Raw genomic sequence first — 21,851 nt, 5'->3', positions numbered from 1 at the left:
ACAAGAGATTATAATCCAAAGATGGAACAACTAAAAACAGAATCTAAGTTTAAAGTGTTGGTGAGAGGCAAGGATCCTTCCCCAATAATCGGGGCTGGAGTACCATTGGCAGTGGAAACAAACTTTTGGGAGGATGGTTTAAAAAATGAGACCTGTCTAGAATCAAATGTCATGTGGTCTGTGGCACTGGAATCAATTATCCACGCACTATTAGAAACAGATGCAAACATATGTAAAACCTTACCACCATTACCTGCAGCTGCTATAAGAGAAGAGGCCTTTCCAGTGACATTCGCCTCCTCTGTCTTTGTTTCAACAATTGCAGCAGTGGAGATTCGCGTGGACTTTGGCTTCCGTGGATCACGGTTATGATCCCACCATTCTGGATACCCCACAAGTTCAAAACATCGACTTTTGGTGTGACCAGTTTGTTCACAATGAGTGCATTTGTAGGTGGACTTGTCGGCACCATTAGGATTGCTCAGCTTGGTGTGGTCTTGTTGCTTTTGAGGAGGGTGGTTGCGGGCCACCATGGCTGAAGCTTCAGTATCTTCAGCCTCTCCATTCATTGTTGCACGTCGAACAGACTCACGGCGATTCAGTGCATAACATTCTTCTAATTCAGGCATAGGCTCCTTGCGCAAAATTTTGCCACGAATCTGTTCGAACTCACCATCCAATCCGGCAAAGAATATATGCACTCTTAACCGTTCAATCGCCTTTCGATATGCTGCAACATCATCGGGATGCTTCATAACCACCTTATCACGGTGATCCAACTCACGAAAAATTTCAGTTAACTCTCTATAATAAACAGAGAGAGTTTTTCCATTTTGTTTGGCCGTAAAGGCCTTTTGATTCAAGATATAAACCTGCAATTCATCGCTTCCATCATAGAATGCCTTTGAGAAGGCATCCCATATCTCTCTAGTAGTGGGTAAGCGGATGTATCGCTTCATGATTTCAGGACTTATTGACATCAACAACCATCGCTTGACTTTTTGGTTTTCCGCATACCATTTGTCGTACCCTTCATCTGATTCTGCAGGCTGCGTGGTATTGCCACGAATATACAAGAGTTTTTCACGTTCTGCGATATGCATCTCAATGATTTGAGACCATAAATCGTAGTTTGATTCGGTGAGGGTGATTCCTGCATTGAATACTGACCCTTCGGATTGAACAATAATGGATTTGGTGTTTGATGATTCGGTGTCTTTCTTTTTCCATGATGAACTATATAGGAATTTTGGTGGGTTAGGATGTGCGGTGGTGGTGGTGGGATATTGGTAATCAAACCCTAGCAACACTGATTCGAGAGTGCGGCTAGGAGTTTTAGAACCTCACTCTTGATACAATGTTGAATATTAGGGTTCTTTTATTCATTCATTCATAGTAATATATTTACACTAAGAACACCTACATATATAGTGTAGGATCTTTAGAGTAGATCCTACAATATAACACTTCCTATAATTACATGTCTCTAGAATAGGAAAGACTTGCAGCCCAATATTGCAATAATAGTAACTTATCGGGGTGAGGTTAAGATCTATGGGCACGATGAATGGGCTTGAGGTTTGGCAGCGTGTTATCTAGTTAGTTTGGCAAGCATATCAAAGTGATTCAGCAAAGCAGGTTTCAGTATAAGAAGGATATTCTAAGATTCCCACATCTAATAGCAATGTTGCAGTATATGTAGTGTGCCTGCACCATGCAACATGGACGAGGCCAAGCTACAGGGGCTAAGTAGTGGACTAGTTGCTAATTATATATGGTCGGCCTAGGGCCATGTAAGGGACATTCCACCAGTCACATGATGTGTGTAAAGGTGCGTTTTTGTCACAACCTTATGAATCTAGATGATTATTGGGGAAGATGATGTTATGACTGAGTTCGAATGATCAAACTAACTGCCTACGTATCCAGTTATCCGGTGAACTGGAATCAAGTAAGACGTAGTTCATATTGGAATTGAGTGATTGAATTAGAGATGGAGAGAATGTGAGCATGGAGCTCTCCCCCCCTCTGTTTGGTCACCACCTTGTCTTTATATCTTCCGATCTTTGGTGCTCCATTAATTGCCTACTGAATGAGATCCACCTTTGGTGCTCCATTCATTGATGACCTTTAGTGCTCATGTGTAACCGAAGGCGACTTGTCTCTTGGGTTGCCTGATTGACCATGAACTAAGTGTAACATAACGATCTTATTAGCTATGGCTTAGGTCACTCGTTCTAGCGTGCTGGAGATGGTGACTCTAGTTCATTTAGTACAAGATAATTGTTTTTGGTGATGGACCATGACTGATATTCATTGGACATGAATATTAGGTACTTACACAGCCCCATATTTTGAAGTTGCTGAGAGAATTGAAAGGACTTGAAAATAGACAGAAAATTGAGAACACGTGACCAACACGAATATGTCTCATTTGAATCGAAACTGCCTCGTGTTTTTTTTTTTTTTTTGCAAAATCATTGTGTTTCCCACTTGTATGTGTAGTAAGTGGTACAATTTGGAGGCTTCTAACATGTAAGCCCAAGTTATTGGCCTGGTATGTTATGGTATGGAAATTACCCCGAACTGATTCTAGAAGTATAGGTCCTCAGTTGGTGTAGGATATTGTAGCTCAAGATAGCAGTTCAGGAGAGCGTTCTAGATATAATTTCTGCACTGATTGATCCTAGAAGTATAGACCCTCAATTAGTAAGAAGATTGTAGCTTGAGTGAGCATTTTGATTTGGAGATCGCAGTTGATAGCTAGCCTTTTGAGGGTGTTACTATGGTTGATAGTTAGCTCAAGAGAGCGTTCTAGTTCGAATTGCTATATTGAATTGATCCTAGAAGTATAGGTCCTCAATTAGTGTGAAGATTGTAGCTCGAGAGAGCAGCTTAAGAGCTAGAGCGTTCTGGTTTGAATTTTTGCACTGAATTGATCTTAGAAGTATAGGTCTTCAATTAGTGAGAAGATTGTAGCTCAAGAGAGCGTTTGAGCTCTAGTGAGCGTCCTGCACCGAGTTAATCTTAGAAGTATAGGTCCTCAACTGATAAGAAGATGGTAGCTCTAGGGAGCGTTTGAGCTCGAGTGAGCGTGCTGCTTTAGTAAACATTTGAGCTCGAGTGAGCGTGCTGCTCTAGTGAGCGTTTGAGCTCGAGTGAGTGTGCTGCTTTAGTGAGCGTTCTGATTTGGAGATCACAGCTAATAGCTAGCTTTGAATTGGTGATCAAGTGCAAATGATTGGTCAATGCCAATATCGTTGTAAATCGCACATAAAATCAACAAATTAATTTCCTACTTAATACTCAATGAATAGTATAGTGCTAAGTAGGGTCGTATCCACAGAGACTAATTTAATTTATACTCTATTTAAAATGACTTACCAACTAGAACAATAATTTAATATTTCTTTTTGGTGAAATTTCTAACTAATGAAAATAAAGCGATAAAAATAATTGGTACTTAAACGATTATAACTAAAGTCTAGGATTTCAAGGTTTCATCTATATAATTCATGCACAATTTTCTCAATTTCATTCATTTTATATAACTCAAATTAAACCACGGCTAGATGCATTTAATTCGGATAATCTATCTTTAGACATCAATATTAACGGAAAATATATAAACTTTAATTTCTAACCTTTTTAACATTCAATAAATTAAATCTAACTATTGCATGGCAAAATAAGTACACACTATCAAAGGACTCAACCTAAGTATAACGTGTCAAATTAAGTACACACAATGAAAGATATTAATTAAACATTTAAAACTAAAGGTGTACTCTCGTAATTGGAACTAAAATTATTTGACATGCAAAACAATAATGAATGAAGTTAAGAAAAAATGCACAATCATTATATTGACTACATCTTGAAATCCTAGAAAAGAAATTAAGCTAAAGACATGTAAAATGAAGAAACTATATAAATTTTATTCATAATGAAATAACTTACGTAAGTGTCTTCTTCTACAAAGAATTCTTCTAAAACTTCTATCTCTACTAATAAATCTAATTATGAATTGAACTAAGGAGTGAATGAAGAGTGGAGAGAATGGAGATAATGTACAGAATCCTCCCTAAAGGCCCTTATTTATAGGCTCACAATGTGCTAACAATAGGAAACTTTCCTTCTCAAAACAATTAAAAATGGTAGCAAAATATTTAGACACCAAGCAAAATATTCTCTTGCATAAAATCTTGTAGAAGCTTTCCAATCCGGGCTTGTCCTTGATCTTCAATTTGTATTCTTTCCAATGATATCATGGTGTTTATGGAATGGGAAATATTGAGAATTAATGATAATGGAAGGAAAAAATATTTGGTGGAAATATAATGGCTTGGAAATGATTTGGATGGGTAGAAAATGGAAACAAGGAAAGTTGACTTGGGAAATAATATAAAGATATGATCTTGTGAACATGAATTGGTGTAAATTAAAGATATCGAGAATATTCCCAAATAATATCTGACCCAATATTCTTGATCAATTCTTGACCGCCACCTCACTAAGTCGATTAATAATTTGGGCCGTCCATTCTAATGTTTGGGCTTGGGCCTGCAATTGCAAATAAACTTAATCAAATATATATACCAATGTCACATTAGCGTGGCACAATAAATTGCACACAAAACATACAAATATATCGTTGGACTCATGAAAATGAGTACTTTGCAATGAAATAATAAAAATGCATAATTTTACGTGAAAATGATAAATTATAAATAGAAGAAGATTGATAAGGCCCTGAAATATTATATAAAAATAGGCATATTTGGGCACTTATCACAACCCCCGACTAGCATTTTGCTAGTCCCTTAGCAAACATGAGAAAAAAAAAAAAAAGTGAACAAATATATTTTAAACTACACTAACTCACTTTTGCAGGCATTGCGGTTGCATTTACCAAATGCAACAAGGCCTTAATCCCTTAAGTTACCCCATAAAGGACGAGATATAGCCTCGTGAGGGTTTTCAGAAGATGTACTCACAAAATCCTAGCGATCTAAATTAAACTATAAGGACTAGCAGATTAAAACTAGGTTATTACCCTAAGTTATCTCAGCAAAGTCTTTTTATCTCTTTCTGGAAAACCTTAACTCAAATGACCTAAAAGCTAATGAAAATGCAATAAACACAAGCATTAAGAAATTAAGCACTATGCTATGAAAATATGCAATGTTATCTACAAGTAACTTCACTTCTGATATCCTTAGAAAGAATCCTTAACTTGGGTTCTCACCAGTTGTGTCATAGACACATGTCACTCATATTTTACACTCCAAGTCAAGTTCTCTCTAGTGTGCGAGGGCACACTCAATCCTTGCATCTCTCAATGACTAACCAAAGGAGTCGAGATCGATCATCACATCATCTACTTACTTTCACACCACACTTGGCCTAGAAAGCTAGAGGTCTAAAATGGGTTATAATGATGCTTAGGTAGGGGTTAACAAGAAAAGGAATGGATATTTCAAAGAACTATTACTTAAGATAATAGGGCCTTCACAATTACTTAGAGAAACTTCAAACTTTGGTGCTTCTTCAAATTGTAACTTTCAACGAGGCCCAAGATTTGGATTTTTTTTTTTTTTTTTTTTTTTTTTTTTTAGGGCAAAACTTCCTGCCATTTTGACTTGTGGCAAGGTCTTTTAAACTTTCACTTTTTGGTTCCGGAAGCAACTGATTTTGAGTACATACTTTCTTTATTTTCTTTACCATCATCCTATTTCTCAAGTAATAACTTAGGTAGGCTATATTATGGGTTAATATATATAGGTGCATGAATTTGGTTAACAAGAAAAAGGCTTAATAACAAAGGCTTCAAAAGGGTTTCTAGGGAAATTATATATATAGGTGGGATATATCAGGCTCAAACGGTTAGAGAAGGCCTAAATTCTTACCTATGTGTTTGTGTGGTGATCAAACAAGATCAAAGTGTGCATCTCTCTACTCGGAAGAGCTTCACCTTTGGTATCATCACTCAAGAAAATTCATACAATGAAGGCTTTTGGCTCAGACTCACATGATTTGTCTAGCTAATTCATCTGACATTTGGATTCCAGAAGTTCATTACTCATAAAATGCAATGCATGATTCATGCAAAGATATTCAAGACTAATGCAAGGTTTATTACCATCTAATTAACTCAAATTTCAATGAATCAAAGAAACCAAATTGAGACTTATAGACCTATTTCATCATCGAAAAGGTATCAAACCTTTATTATCAAAAGAGTCTCATAGTTGAAATCTAGAACATTATTATTATTATTATTTTAAAGAAAAATAAACTTAAACATCTAATTGTTCTCTCCCCCAAACCTAAATCAAACATTGTCCTCAATATTAGAAATGCAAGAAAAAATAATGGACAAATGATGATATGAAAAGATAGGAAGAATATTACCATGAATGAGGTGCGAAGAACATGTACTTTCTTAAGACAACAAAAAAAAAAATTGAGTTAACCAAGAAAAATATTATCTAACTAAACCTAGGACCTATACTACAATGACTCAAAAATTATTATAACTAAAGCAAACTGGATAGGGGTGGTTTCTTTGGTATCCAAATGAAACGATTTTTCTTTTTACCCATTCCATTAGAGAAGCTATCAATCTCAAGTTTAGGTTTCTCAACGTAAGGTTTTGGTATGAAATAATTAACAAACTGATCAGATTCCTTAAAGATTTTCTTCCTAATGGGGCAACTAAACTTGATGTGACCTTGTCTTCCACAATAATGACAAGTTTTGATAGACTTAGAAATATCAACACGTGGTTTAACACTTTTTGAAAACTTTTCGGTCACCAAGAAATTTCATTTTCCAAAGAGTTAATTTTTTCAAAAACTAACTGCAACTGATTTTCTGCACTTTTATTCTTCTTGGCCAAAATAGAATTTTCACTTTCGAGAGATGTAACCTTCTCGGATAGTCTCTTATTTTCCCTATTTAATTTTTTATTTTTCCTTAAAAGTTCAGTATAAGCAATTTGCTCTTTCTCAGTTGACACTAAGGCATTACTCTCACGGAAAAGAGAAGGTAAAGGTTCCAATTTCTCTATATGGCTAGTTATAGAAGGTGTAATTCCTAATAATGCATCAATCTCCTCATAATCACTTTCTTCATCAGAATCAGACTGGAGAGTGAAACATTCACTCCGGCTCTCTTCAAAACTCGACTACAAAGAATCAATAAAACAAACAGACTCAATTGCATTATGGTGCGAATTTGAAATATTAAAAACATTCAACTCGACTTTCAAATTCCCAAAAGACAATTTCACTATCCCATTTCTACAATTAATGATGGCATTTGCAGTTGCCAAAAACGGATGACCAAGGATAACAGGGATTTGCCTTCCCAACTCTGGAACAGGTTCAGTATCAATTACTATAAAGTCCATAGGGTAGTAAAACTTATCAATTTGAATTAAGACATCCTCTATCATCCCCCTAGGAGCTCTAACAGACCAATCTACTAACTGTAAGGTAACATTAGTAGGTTTCAAATTTCCAAGTCCTAATTGCTTATATACTGAGTAAGGAAATAAATTTACACTAGCCCCTAAGTCAAGCAATGCATTTTCAATCTTTTGGTTTCCTATTATGCAAGAAATTGTTAGACAACCAGGATCCTTATATTTCGGAGGGGTTTTATTGGTTATGATAGAACTCACTTGAGCAGCAAGGAAGGTTGTCTTTTGTTTGTTCATGCCACATTTAACAGTACACAAATCCTTTAAAAATTTAGCATAAGAGGAAACTTGTTTAATTGCATCAAGAAGAGGAATATTAACCTTCACTTGTTTAAAAACCTTGAGAATCTCGTTAGCTTGAGTTCCTTGCTTAGGAGGAAAAATTCTTTCTGGAAATGGGGCACGAGGAATATAATGAGCTTCCTTTTCAGTTATATTGTTAGAGACACTCCTGGTTTCCTTGTTGACATTAGGCAACTTAGATCTTGGCTTGGGTGAGTTTGAGGTTTGGTCACTCTCATTTGGCATGTGAACGTTATTGTCTATGGCTCTTCCTGATCTAAGTGTGGTTATGGAATTAACGTGTTGTCGATCAACATTGTTAGTGAAATCTGGGTTGGGTTCAGGCTGACTTGGAAACATTCTTTTTTCTCTCTCACTATTATATTTAGCTAACTGACCAACACTAGTTTCAAGCTTTTGAATGGCCTGGAAATTAATTTGTGTAGCACTTTGTGCGGCTTGCAATGTCTGTTCCATTTTTAACATAAATTGTTGGGTGGTCTCTTGAAACTTTGATGTATTTTGTATCAATTGTGTAAGAGCATCTTCTATTGGTGATGGTTTTGGAGGTTGAGTCATATATTGTTGTATTGGGTTGGGGTTACCTCTTTGATGTATACCCTTGGACCACGAAAGATTCGGGTGATTCCTCCACCCTAGATTGTATGTGTTGGAAAATGGATTATTTTTTTGACTTTTGGTAAGTGTTAAAGGCAATAACTTGTTCAGTCACACTAGGGCAATTATCAATTACATGGTCAAGGCTGTCACATAAAACACAACCACGGGTCTTAATATTATTAATCGGAGCAAGAGATTTCTAGCACTCATATCCTCAAGAGCCTCAACTCTTCTAATAAGGGTAGCCATTCTAACACTCATATCAAGATCCTTATCAACATAAAACAAACCATTCTTACCAGTGTTATTAGCAACTTTTTTAGGCTCACGAACAGTTTCCCAATGTCGAACCTTTTCAGCGACTTCCTCTAAAAATGACCAAGTATCATCCTCATTTTTATCACAAAACTCCCCAGGCCAGTACGTCTCATGTACTCTAGCATCGCCTTAGCATTAAAATCTAGACCTTCATACAAAATCTGCACTAGCCTACCTTTTTCAAGGCCATGGTTGGGACACTACAGGAGCGTGTTTTTAAACCTCTCCATGCATTTCCAGAAAGACTCCCCCTCATTTTGGCAAAAAGAAGATATAATTTTTCGAAATGCAGTTGCCTTATGGTGAAGGAAAAATGTTTTAAAAACACAATGCTTAACTTTTCCCAAGTTGTGATAAAATTAGATGGAAGACTATGAAACCAACTCTTTGCTTTTTCTTTAAGAGAAAATGGGAATAATTTTAATTTCACTGCATCTTCACTCAATTGTTGGAGCTTAACAATTCTACAAATATATTCAAATTCTCTTATATGAAGGTGTGGATCTTCCTCTTCTATTCCCCTAAATTTGGGAAGTAGCCCAAGCAGACTGGGCTTTAGTTCAAAGTGATTCGCATTGGTCTATGGTGGCACAATACAAGATTGTCGACTTGTTCTAGTAGGGTATATGAAACCTTACTGAATCTAACTTGATTATTAACTTGCCCATTATTGCCTGGAGGAACATTATGATTATTAAGATTATTTTCAACCATCTCGGCAAAAATCAAGATATTACCAACAAAAGTTATGGGTGTTTCTAACTCGGTTGGATTTAGGGGTGCAAACGGATAGGTTCGGATTCGGATATGCTTGTATCCGAATCCGAATCCGAAAATTTATACCGATATCAGAATCCGAATCGAATCGAATCCGATTTTGGATATCCAAATTGGATATCAGATAATATCCTATCTGAAAATTAATATTAATTAAAATTTTATTTGCTTTGAATAATTCATTTTACCACTATAAAAACTATTATAAATATATATATTTGTCATTTATTATTTTTATTTTGTTAATATAGTTTTATATTATTAGTTTATGATTTTATATAATATTTTATACAATAATAAATTAATTAATTAATTATACATAATAACTATTAATTTTTTAAATCGGATATGATATTTTCGGATGCGGATATGGCAGTATCCGAATCTGTATCCGAAACTAGTTTGGAAATAAAAAATTATCCGAATCCGAATATGATATCTGAAATTTTCGGATAATATCCGAATTTTCGAATACGAATTCGAATCGGATTCGAATATTTTGATATCCACTTGCACCCCTAGTTGGATTCCTAAGTCGATCTTTTATGAAAAGTACGCTCAATCTCCGGGTCAAATTGTATAAATTCTATTTTCTTAGACCGAGTTTTGACCATACACTACTTCTATTCTTTTTCAAATCAAACTACTAGTTTCACCACTAAAATCTTACCAAACCAACAGCCAGGCCACTTCATAATAGAGGGAGGTTGTCCATGCGTACACGTTCCTTAATTAAATAACATCAATCCTTAAAGTTTTCTAGACACCGTTTAGTATGGAAAGAATTCAGTGAATCTGCTAGCAATTATTTCTTCCAAAGGGGTCCTAAAAATATATAAATATATTTTATGCTAAAAGAAACAAAAAAAATCTAAAATGAAAAAAAATGAAAGATCTGCGGAAAGACAACTAAAATCTTAAAAATTCCAAAAAAAAAAAAAATAAAAAAAAAAAAAAAAAAAAAAATAAAATCGCAACTTGTTCAAAGATGCTCATGTTAAAATTTTAGCTTAATCGGAATTTTAGAAGTCCGTCTGCTCGACAGAAAAAACAAATACCAACATGTAAAAAGGAATTTCACAATTAACTATTTTTTTTTTTCTATTTTTTGTTTTATTGCAGAAATTAAATGACTAAATTAACTAGTCCGAAATTCAATTTTAGAGAAAAATTGAGTATTAGTCCCTGGCAACGGCGCCATATGATTGTAAAGACTTGAAATATTATTAAGGGTAATTTTGTAAATTTCATATCAACTCTAGGGTCGGTTATGTAAAGTGGTTGTCGGGTTTATTTTTCAAACGTGCGTAACTTACCGAAACTTGACTCCGACTCATAAGTCACGTTAGGTAAGCGACCATAGGCGAAAATTTGACAAAATGCCGGTTAGCGGTTTTCTGCGTCGAAGCTGGCACGAGTTAACAGCTTACACGCAGGGGTGGGTTATTGTATAGCCTGCGGTGAGATAGAATATAGAAGACTAAATTTAGCGGGATGGGCCGAAAAATAATTACGACGCGACGTCAATTTCGTTAGTGGTTAGGAGTCTAAGTAGGGCGTTAAGGCTAATTCGGATATATTGGGCTTGGGCCCAAATATATCGGCCCAAATTGAACCCACGAAATCGCGAAACCGAAAAATTGAAAATCAGCAAACCCAAAAATCGCGAAACCAACCTCTTCTTCCCCAATTCGACAGTAACAAAAACCTAGGAGAGAGAAACCAAAAATCCTCTCCATTCACATCGATCCAACCATAAATTCTTCACACCCAAACCTATAGACACTAAACCCAAATGAGAGAATTCGAAATCTCTTAAAAAATTGAGCATCTCGAAGCCAAATCGCGGCGGCAGTTGGGGTAATTCCTCTCCAACCGATTCAACCCAAGAATTCGAACAACTAATCCCTAACAACACCCAAAGCAAGTGTGGGGATTCAAAAACGTTTGGAATTGGCGGCGTATTTCGCGAGAGGTGAGATTGAATTCGTTTCAAATAAATAGTAGCTTCAATTTCGATTTCTTGAGATTGTAATGCTGAATTTGATTGTGTTGGGGGTGTTGAAGGTCGGCAGTGGCAGTTTGGAGGAGTTAAAGTGGAGGGAAACAGTGGTGGAGCCGAAAATTCTTGGAGTCGTCGGGTTTTCGCGAAAAGGTTAGTGAATTTAAACACAAATCGATAGTATAAACTCGATTTCGAGTTCATTAGTGGTATTGGAAAGAAAAATGATAATAATAATTGGAATTGGTTGTTTAATGTCGGCAGTAGCTCGGGTTGGAGAAGGAGAGCTACGATTTTGGTGGAACAGCGAGCTAGGAACGATTTTTGTTGCTGATTCGGTAAGAATCTTCGGCTATTCACTCGATTTTGAGCAGTTCATGTCAGTTTATAATTGTTTAAGAGTAGATTAAGTAATGAACGATTGATAAGGAAAACAACAGTAAATATTGCGAGAATTTAATGTGAATGAAGAGTGGAATTTGTTTGTAGTTGAAATTTCGAATTTGAATTGAGAGGGGATAGGATTACGCCGATATGAGGGCCCCGCCATGGTCGAAATAGCTCGTAGAGACCGTCGAGTAATGCGCTTTAAATGGCCTCAGAGCTCTGTTAACGGTAGTTAGATAAAAATTTACCCGAAACCAAATACTTAGCGTCGAGATTCTTTTCGACGTTCGTATATAAGAATTCTCGTTCGTTTGATAACTTCTAATGGTCGACGTATATATATATGATGTGTAGGAGTAAATCTGAGGGATTCGGTTGCGGGCTCGATTCGGTTAAGTGGGCTTGAGGAGAACGGAGCTTGCTAAGGTAGGAACCTACATACCAATATATATAGTCTGCTTATTTTCATGCATGATTTGAGTTGTTTAAAATGTTAAGAAATAGTTTTCGTATCAACCATGCATGTATATATGATATTCATGTTTTTGCATTGTAGTTTTCCTCGATATGAATTAAGTATATGGATAGCTTTCGCGTGAAATGGTTTTCTGTAAAATCGGGGGTAGCGAGGGATTGTTTTCGGGTTAAAAGTGAAAAACTGGTTTGGGGAAAGGTTCGCCTCTTTGTCTCGAAGGAGACAGAGATGGATTTTGTAACGCGGGTAAGGATTACCCGGTTGTTTGTAACTAGGTGCAAGTTTCGATTGGTCCGGGATGGTCGTGGTGTTATTTACGATGATTCGCCGTTTGGGAATCATCGGTTGTTATTTACTATGATCGCCGTTGCTTGGGAGTCATAGGTTGTTCTCGCCGATTTCGGGGAAATCCAGGAACTCACACCTATATAATCAACAGATTTTAAAAGAAAAACTAGATATGTAACTAGAGTATTTGAAAATAATCGGTAATATCGAAAGTATATATATATATAGATATTACTATGTTTATCACGAGGAGATTTAGAAAAGGAACTGTGAATTCTATAAAGAAGGAACCGTTGTCGATTTCCGGAGACGGCAGTTAAGCTTCTAGATTCCAACTGTGGTGTACACCTTCGAGGTGGTGGGCCACCTTTAAAGGGATGCATCACTGGATGTAGTCCGGGAATTCCTTTTCTACTTTTCTAGATAACCATGCTTGTGCGTGGTCACATTTGTTTGGTGATTAGCTTGTGTGGGGTTACATGCTACCTCGATGAGAGGTTTAGACGCGAGGAGTGAGAGTTTAGTCCACTCGGATGTGTGTCGAGGATCGAAAGCGTCTGCGCAGTCAGTCGAACGGTTGACCACCGTGAAGTTAGGTGACAGCCCGTATGGGGTCGTGGGTCATTGTGGCCCACCCGAGCCCTAAAAGCTTTGGGGATTTTGTGTGTAACTAACACAACAACGGCATTTCAGCATCCCTCCGCCGGTAAAATCGGAAAATAATCGGTGCATGGTTCACACCGGGAAGCATGAACCGAGATTGCCTCGCGGATCGGCCGAGTACCGTCATACCCTCACCATTCTAATAGGATGCGCGCCACAATAGTTGTATGATGATTGTGAAAACTCTATTTTGAATATCAATGAAGCATGTCGAGATGATTTACGCTAGTTAGTGATGTATATATACATAATCACAATATTTGAATACTATTATAGAACCCTGCATGTTTTAAATGTTTTCTATAAGTAGTCTATTTATTGGCTATGTGCGTTTCTACTGGGCATAGTTGTTTGCTCATCCTACTTAACATTTCGCATTTGTTCTTGGGAGGAGGGTTTCCTAACCCTAGTGATGACGGGTATGGTGATTTGGGAGGATTCCCTTATGCTTGACGAGAGGCAGAGTCAAGGTTATATTTGGACTGCAGATAGAGATGACCTAGGTTATTCTTTTGCTGTATATAATGAGCCTAGCTCTTTTCCTTTGGTTGTATAGAAAGAGACTAGTTTCTTTTGTTGTATATATAGAGCTAGGTCATTTTGATGTAATAATCGATTTGGCAATCGGTTCTCCTTGTTTTGTAGTTATATCGCCATATCCCCCGTAGTAGTTAGAGTTAAGTGTAGTATATATGGTTGTTGGATGTATGTATGGTTGTTGGAAGGGAATTATAAGATGTCCGGGGTTTATGACAGTTATATGACAGGTTTTAGGGTTTACTAAACGCCGATCAACAAAAGGAAACTCGCCAAAATTTGGTAGAATCGGGATAGGTGTCTGCCTCGAGATTCATTCCACGTCCTCGGGATGTGTGTTGGGTCTCGGGGCGTGACAGAAAACGTGGTATCAGAGCGTCCACTATTAGATCCGTCTGGGAGCTGTAGTGGGGGACTCGGTCGCGACGCGTTTCTAAAGTTTCATCGGAACCCGATAAACCCTAGATACACTACCCCTAGTTAGTACGTTAAGCGTTAATACTAGTTTAGCAATGTCGAGAGTGTGGACACGTGTCGGAGGAATTTGACGAATCGGACACCATTAGGTCGGAGTGAATTTTCATTTCGAGGTGCGTGGCCGACCGACCGCTTTGCCTAAGCTCTTTAAGGCCGACTGCGCCATCTCTTGAAATTCTACTCACGCTCATTCTATGCATGTGAATTCAATAGGGCGCGGCCTATGCTCTTGCATAATTTTGAGAAATTCTCTCTAATGTATCATAATCGAGTTGGCTCTTTGTGTATGTGCGAATAGTCACCATGGATCCGGAAAGTACTAGTGGTGATGATGCTACGGATCGTGGTCTGGGAGGACCGAATGGATAGGCTCCTCGCTATGATGAATCAAATGGCTCAAGCACAAAATGAGATGAGAGTCTGAGATCGAAGTTTGAGGGCTAGTCGGAACGAGCCCCAACCTCTTTTAGCATCCGGCCGTTATTCCACCCGGTGGAACACCGTGAGGTAGCATCCCCAACCATAGTTGAGAGTTGAGGAGTTCGGGCCACCGCAAAGTCAAAGTCAACCGGGGTTTCTACTTGCAAATTTTTCATCGCCACGCCCACGAATTTGTGGGGTCATCCGAGGTTAAAGTAGCCAAGACCGGGTTGCTAGATATGTCGAGTATGCTAGACTCTATGATGTGTACTGATGTGGAACGAGTCACTTTGGCTGCCTTCATGCTTAGAGGTGAAGCCAAACACTGGTGGATCAGTGTTAAGGATGTGGAGACGTTTCCTATGAGTTGGGCTAAGTTTGAGGAACTCTTCCTTTTGAGGTATGTCACCGAGGCGGCGAGAGATAAGAAGCGAATGGAATTCCTCAAGTTAGAACAAGGAAACATGACCGTGGGACAGTATGAAGAGAGATTCACTGTTCTTTCACGATACGGGAAGGAGATGATTTCCACGGAAAAAGCTAAGGCTCGGAAATTCATTGACGGTTTGAAACCGTATATGCAGAGCAAGATGTCGGTCCTTCAGATCGATACTTATGCTGAGGCTGTGAGAAGAGCTCAAGGAATTGAAAGAGTTGATGATCAGTTATTGCTACAGAGGCAAGAGGTTGGAAGCGGTAAGGCATCGGCATCTCGGGTAGGCGGATAACGGAAAGAGGCGGTTTTACGGGGTGGTAGTGGTTCGGGGCACAACAGATGTATAGGCCGTACCTATTCATTCAGAAGGCACCACGTGGAGGGCACCAGTCGCATAATGTGGGTTTGAATGTGGTTAGCCAAAGACAGAGTCTACCACCATGGAGACCGATGAGTGGATCACAGAGGCCACCGAGGGTACCGCCCCTTCGCACCGAGCACCCGCTGCAGAATTTGAGGCCTCGGGTCGAGAGAGCTAGATTGCAATCTGTAATACCCCGTGAGTACACGTGGGAGAGAGTGTGGTTTGCTATGGTTGCGGTGAAGTTGGGCATATCAAGCGGTTTTGTCCCAAGTCCACTTCGTGGGTGGAACGAGACCCACGAGGCCAAGGTGTATTATCTAGTGCCGTGAGGAAGAAGTTGTGGATCCCCGCGATCGCCCAAGAGGAAGCCACGGTATATAATGCTATGGGGGCAGATATCGGTGCTACCGATCAAGTGGTGGAAGGTATGATATGTTTGTTTACTCATAAGGTGCATGTTTTGTTTGATAATGGTGCTACTCATTCATTCATTGCTAAAAATATGGTGGAGATTCTTGGTTTGATGTAGTTAATACCGGGAGGAAGCTTATTCTATCTACTCCTCTAGGAAAGAAAACTATGTTCTTTGAAGTTTGTCACCATTGGTGATAAAGATAGGTGATAGGGAGATGATAGTCGATCTAACGGTGATGGACCTAAAAGATTTCGATATCATCGTAGGGATGGATTTGTTAGGAAGTATCATGCCCATGTAGATTGTTTTGCCAAGACAGCTGACGCCGAAAGTAACGGGACACTGGAGGTTGGTTTGAGGGGATTAGAAATACGGTATCTCGAAAGTGGTGAAGGCCAAGTCCGACTTCAAGTATGATAGATAATGGATTGCTAGCTGGTCTTAGTCTCCGGGGGCGAAGTTTGAATCTTCCGAGCTTGTTCCTCAGAAGTTAGTGAGTTTGCGCAGTTGTTCCCGGATGCATTGCGGGATTGCCTCCCGGCGTGAGATAGATTTTGTAATAGATCTAATGCCGAACGCCGCCTATTTCGATGATTCCTTATCGAATGGCTCCTCCTCGAAATGAGAGAACTCAAGTCCCAATTAGATGAATTGAAAAGATTGGGGTTTATAAGGGAAAGCCACCACCTTGGGGAGCACCGGTGTTATTTGTGAAGAAGAAGGATGGGTCATTTCGCTATGTGTGGATTATCGGAAGTCAATAATGTGACTATCAAGAACAAATATCCGTTGCCTAGGATTAATGACCATTCGATCGGTTAAGGGGTGCCAAGTATTTCTCGAAGATAGATCTCGAACAAAGCTACCATCGATGAGAATTCGGAAGAAGATATACGAAGACAAACTTTCGCACACGGCTAGGGCATTTTGAGTTTTGGTGTTACCATTTGATTGACCAATGCTCCGCTGCATTTATGGATCTCATGCACCGAAAGTGATGTGGAAATACCTAGATCAATTTGTTATCGTGATTCATAGATGACATCTTGATTTATTCCAAGACTAGGGCGGAACACAAGGAACACTTGAGGATTGTCTTCCAAACATTAGTTGATCATCGCCTTTATGCCAAGTTCAGCAAGTGTGAGTTCTGGTTGAATGAAATGAGGTTCTTAGGGCATGTTGTCATCGGAGAATGGAATCAAAGTGGATCGCTCAAAGATAGAGGCAAAGGAATAATTGGTCGAGACCGACGCGTCGACGGAAATCGAGAGTTTCTTGGGATCAAGGTGGTATTACCGCCGCTTTTGTAGAAGGATTCTCTAGCATAGCCGTCGTCCTTAACTAGATTGACACGAAGGATGTGAAGTTTGAATGGACGGAGGCATGCTAAAAAGCTTTCCAAGAGCTAAAGACGCTGATTGGTAACAAAATACTTCGACTTTGACTATTCCAGATCCGGAGAAGAGCTATGTGATTTATACCGATGCCTCTAACACCGGGTTAGGATGTGTCTTAATGCAAGAAGGCCAAGTGATAGCAGATGCTGCCTAGACAATTGAATGCCCATGAGAAGAATTATCCTACTCATGACTTGGAGTTAGCGGCATCATTCATGCTCTAAAGATATGGAGGCATTATGTGTATGGTGAGAAGTTTGAGATATTCTCGGATCACAAGAGTCTCAAGTACTTGTTCTCGCAGAAAGATTTGAATATGAGGCGCAGGAGATGGGTTGAGTACATGGAGGACTATACCTTCACATTGCAATACCATCCGGGTAAAGCAAATGTAGTTGCCGATGCATTGAGTAGGAAGCGAGAACATGTCTGTGCTCAGATGATGATGAAGGAGTGGCAATTGCTGGAGTCTGCTGCTTCTTATGGGTTTGAAATCACGGAAATGGAAGTGGAGATCCCGAAATGCCTGTTATTTAGCACGATGACGCTGACGGCAGAAAACACCTTGGTTCAAGAGATTGTGAATGCTCAGAATACCTCGAGGGATGGACCTAGGTACCAAGGATATGTGAATAATGCTGAGGATGTTGATTGGGAAAAATCCGGAGACGGAAGCATCGTGATTCAGAGGAAGAATTTGGGTACCTTTTGATCACTCTTTATGAATAGTATCTTGAAGGAGGCACATAGATCGGAAGTATACCATTCATCCCGGTGGTACCAAAATGTACGAGATCTCACGCCGCCGGTTTTGGTGGCGGGCATGAAGCGACACATGCGGAATATGTGAAGAAGTGTGCCACATGCCAACAGTGAAAGTCGAACACCATAGACCACCCGGTCTTCTTAAACCTCTGGAGATTCGGAATGGAAGTGGGAGAATATAACCATGGACTTTGTATCCGGGGTTCCGAAGAGACCCGATGAGGAATGGATTCTATATGGGTCATTGTTGATAGACCCGACCAAGTCGCCCATTTCATACCCGTTAAGACTACTTACTCGCTGAAAAGCTAAGTAGGATCTACGTGTCGGAGATGTAATCGAGGGTTGCATGGGGCACCACTCTCTATAATTTCAGATAGAGGTACTCAATTTACCGGTTCATTTTGGAGAAGTCTTCAAAGGGAATCGGGGACCAAACTGAAATTCAAGACAAAGATTTCATCCGCGAAACCGATGGGCAATCGGAAAGAGTCATCCAAATCATCGAAGATATGCTTCGGGCTTGCGTGCTTGATTTTGGGGGTAGTTGGAAGACTCATTTGGCATTGGCTGAGTTTGCCTACAATAACAGATTACCAATCTAGTATTGGTATGGCTCCGTTTGAAGGCGTTGTATGGCGCACCTTGCGAACACCTCTGTTGGTGAAACCGGAGATAGTATTATGTTGGGGCGAGAGATGGTTAGTGACACCACCGGAGAAGATCGAGTGATACTGGAATCGGTTGCTCACAGCCCCGCAGTCGCCGAAAAGCTATGGCGCGGATAGTGAGCGCCCCTTGGAATTTTATGAAGGTGACGGTGGTATTCTTGAAAGTATCTCCGAAGAAGGGTATTGAGAGGTTCGGGATGAAAGGAAACTTGCACCTAGATATGTGGGACCATTCCCGATTATTCGGAAGATCTCTGAGCTAGCTTATAAGCTCGAGCTACCAGAAAGGTCAATCAGGTTTTAATAACGTGTTCCATATCTCAATGCTACGAAAGTATGAGCGGATCCACTACATATTGTTGATTTGGAATCGTTGGAGTTGGAAGAAGACATTACCTATCCGAAGGGCCAGTTCAGATCCTAGATGCGAGAGAGAAGAGACTGAGGTCCAAGGTCATTCCATTGGTAAAGGTCTTATGGAGAAATCACAATGTAGAGGAAGCAACCTGGGAGAAAGAAGCCGATATGAGGCGACAATATCCAGAATTGTTCGAGAACTAAGGTATGATTTAATTTCGAGGACGAAATTTTCTTTTAAGGAGGGTAGGATGTAAAGACTTGAAATATTATTAAGGGTAATTTTGTAAATTTCATATCAACTCTAGGGTCGGTTATGTAAAGTGGTTGTCGGGTTTATTTTTCAAACGTGCGTAACTTACCGAAACTTGACTCCGACTCATAAGTCACGTTAGGTAAGCGACCATAGGCGAAAATTTGACAAAATGCCGGTTAGCGGTTTTCTGCGTCGAAGCTGGCACGAGTTAACAGCTTACACGCAGGGGTGGGTTATTGTATAGCCTGCGGTGAGATAGAATATAGAAGACTAAATTTAGCGGGATGGGCCGAAAAATAATTACGACGCGACGTCAATTTCGTTAGTGGTTAGGAGTCTAAGTAGGGCGTTAAGGCTAATTCGGATATATTGGGCTTGGGCCCAAATATATCGGCCCAAATTGAACCCACGAAATCGCGAAACCGAAAAATTGAAAATCAGCAAACCCAAAAATCGCGAAACCAACCTCTTCTTCCCCAATTCGACAGTAACAAAAACCTAGGAGAGAGAAACCAAAAATCCTCTCCATTCACATCGATCCAACCATAAATTCTTCACACCCAAACCTATAGACACTAAACCCAAATGAGAGAATTCAAATCTCTTAAAAATTGAGCATCTCAAGCCAAATCGCGGCAGTTGGGGTAATTCCTCTCAACCGATTCAACCCAAGAATTGAACAACTAATCCTAACAACACCCAAAGCAAGTGTGGGGATTCAAAAACGTTGGAATTTGGCGTATTTCATGAGAGAGGTGAGATTGAATTCGTTTCAAATAAATAGTAGCTTCAATTTCGATTTCTTGAGATTGTAATGCTGAATTTGATTGTGTTGGGGGGTGTGAAGGTCGGCGCAGTGGCAGTTTGGAGGAGTTAAAGTGGAGGGAAACAGTGGTGGAGCCGAAAATTCTTGAGAGCGTCGGGTTTTCGCGAAAAGGTTAGTAATTTCGCCACAAATCGATAGTATAAACTTCGATTTCGAGTTCATTAGTGGTATTGGAAAGAAAAATGATAATAATAATTGGAATTGGTTGTTTAATGTCGGCAAGAGCTTCGGGTTGGAAGGAGAGAGCTACGATTTTGGTGGAACAGCAAGCTAGGAACGATTTTTGTTGCTGATTCGGTAAGAATCTTCGGCTATTCACTCGATTTTGAGCAGTTCATGTCAGTTTATAATTGTTTAAGAGTAGATTAAGTAATGAACGATTGATAAGGAAAACAACAGTAAATATTGCGAGAATTTAATGTGAATGAAGAGTGGAATTTGTTTGTAGTTGAAATTTCGAATTTGAATTGAGAGGGGATAGGATTGGCGTCGATATGAGGGCCTGCCATGGTCGAAATAGCCCGTAGAGACCGTCAGAGTAACAGTGCCAGAAATGGCCTGTAGCTCTGTTAACGGTAGTTAGATAAAAATTTACCCGAAACCAAATACTTAGCGTCGAGATTCTTTTCGACGTTAGATATATAGAATTCTCGCTCGTTTGATAACTTCTAATGGTCGACGACGATATATATATGATGTGTAGGAGTAAATCTGAGGGGATTAGGTTAAGCGGGCTCGATTCGGTTAAGTGGGCTTGAGGAGAACGGAGCTTGCTAAGGTAGGAACCTACATACCAATATATATAGTCTGCTTATTTTCATGCATGATTTGAGTTGTTTAAAATGTTAAGAAATAGTTTTCATTATCAACCATGCATGTATATATGATATTCATGTTTTTGCATTGTAGTTTTCCTCGATATGAATTAAGTATATGGATAGCTTTTCGTGAAATGGTTTTTTCAAAATCGGGGTAGCTAGAGGATTGTTTTGGTTAAAAGTGAAAAACTGGTTTTGGGGAAAGGTTGGCGTCTCTTGTCCTGGTAGGAGACAGAGATGGATTTTGTAATCTTGGGTAAGGATTACCCGGTTGTTTGTAACTAGGTGCTTGAAGTTCTGGATTGGTCCCGGGATGGTCGTGTTATTTACGATGATTAGCCGTTTGGGAATCATCTGTTATTTACTATGATCGCCCGTTTGGGAGTCATAGGTTGTTACGCTTTCGATTTCGGGAAATCTAGGAACTCACACCTATATAATCAACGTTTTAAAAGAAAAACTAGATATGTAACTAGAGTATTTGAAAATAATCGGTATATCTGAGTATATATATATAGATATTACTATGTTTATCACGAGGAGATTTAGAAAAGGAACCGTGAATTCTATAAAGAAGGAAGGCAGTTGTCGCATTTCGGAGACAATGGTTAAGCTCTAGATTCCAAACGTGGTGTACACCTTTCGAGGTGGTGGGCCACCTTTAAAGGGATGCATCACTGGATGTAGTCGGGAATTCCTTTTCTACTTTTCTAGATAACCATGCTTATGCGTACGTGTCCATTTGTTTGGTGATTAGCTTGTGTGGGGTTACATGCTACCTCGATGAGGTTTAGACGAGGAGTGAGAGTT

General features: G+C 39.2%; 1 protein-coding gene across 1 annotated transcript in view; it reads left to right on the top strand.

The window, feature by feature from the left end:
• Positions 1-14,967: 14,967 nt before the first annotated feature.
• The window catches only part of LOC147521879 (uncharacterized), a 34,849-nt gene continuing 27,965 nt past the window's right edge, over positions 14,968-21,851 (top strand). The window contains exon 1 of the mRNA XM_086566570.1: positions 14,968-15,419. Coding sequence (XP_086422696.1) covers positions 14,973-15,419 — 447 coding nt within the window. The 5' untranslated portion in view covers positions 14,968-14,972. The remainder of the gene's footprint in view (positions 15,420-21,851) is intronic.

This window comes from Coptis chinensis, chromosome 1, assembly GCF_015680905.1.
Source record: "Coptis chinensis isolate HL-2020 chromosome 1, ASM1568090v1, whole genome shotgun sequence".
Lineage (NCBI taxonomy): Eukaryota > Viridiplantae > Streptophyta > Magnoliopsida > Ranunculales > Ranunculaceae > Coptis > Coptis chinensis.
This window is presented reverse-complemented; position numbering and strand designations above follow the sequence as displayed.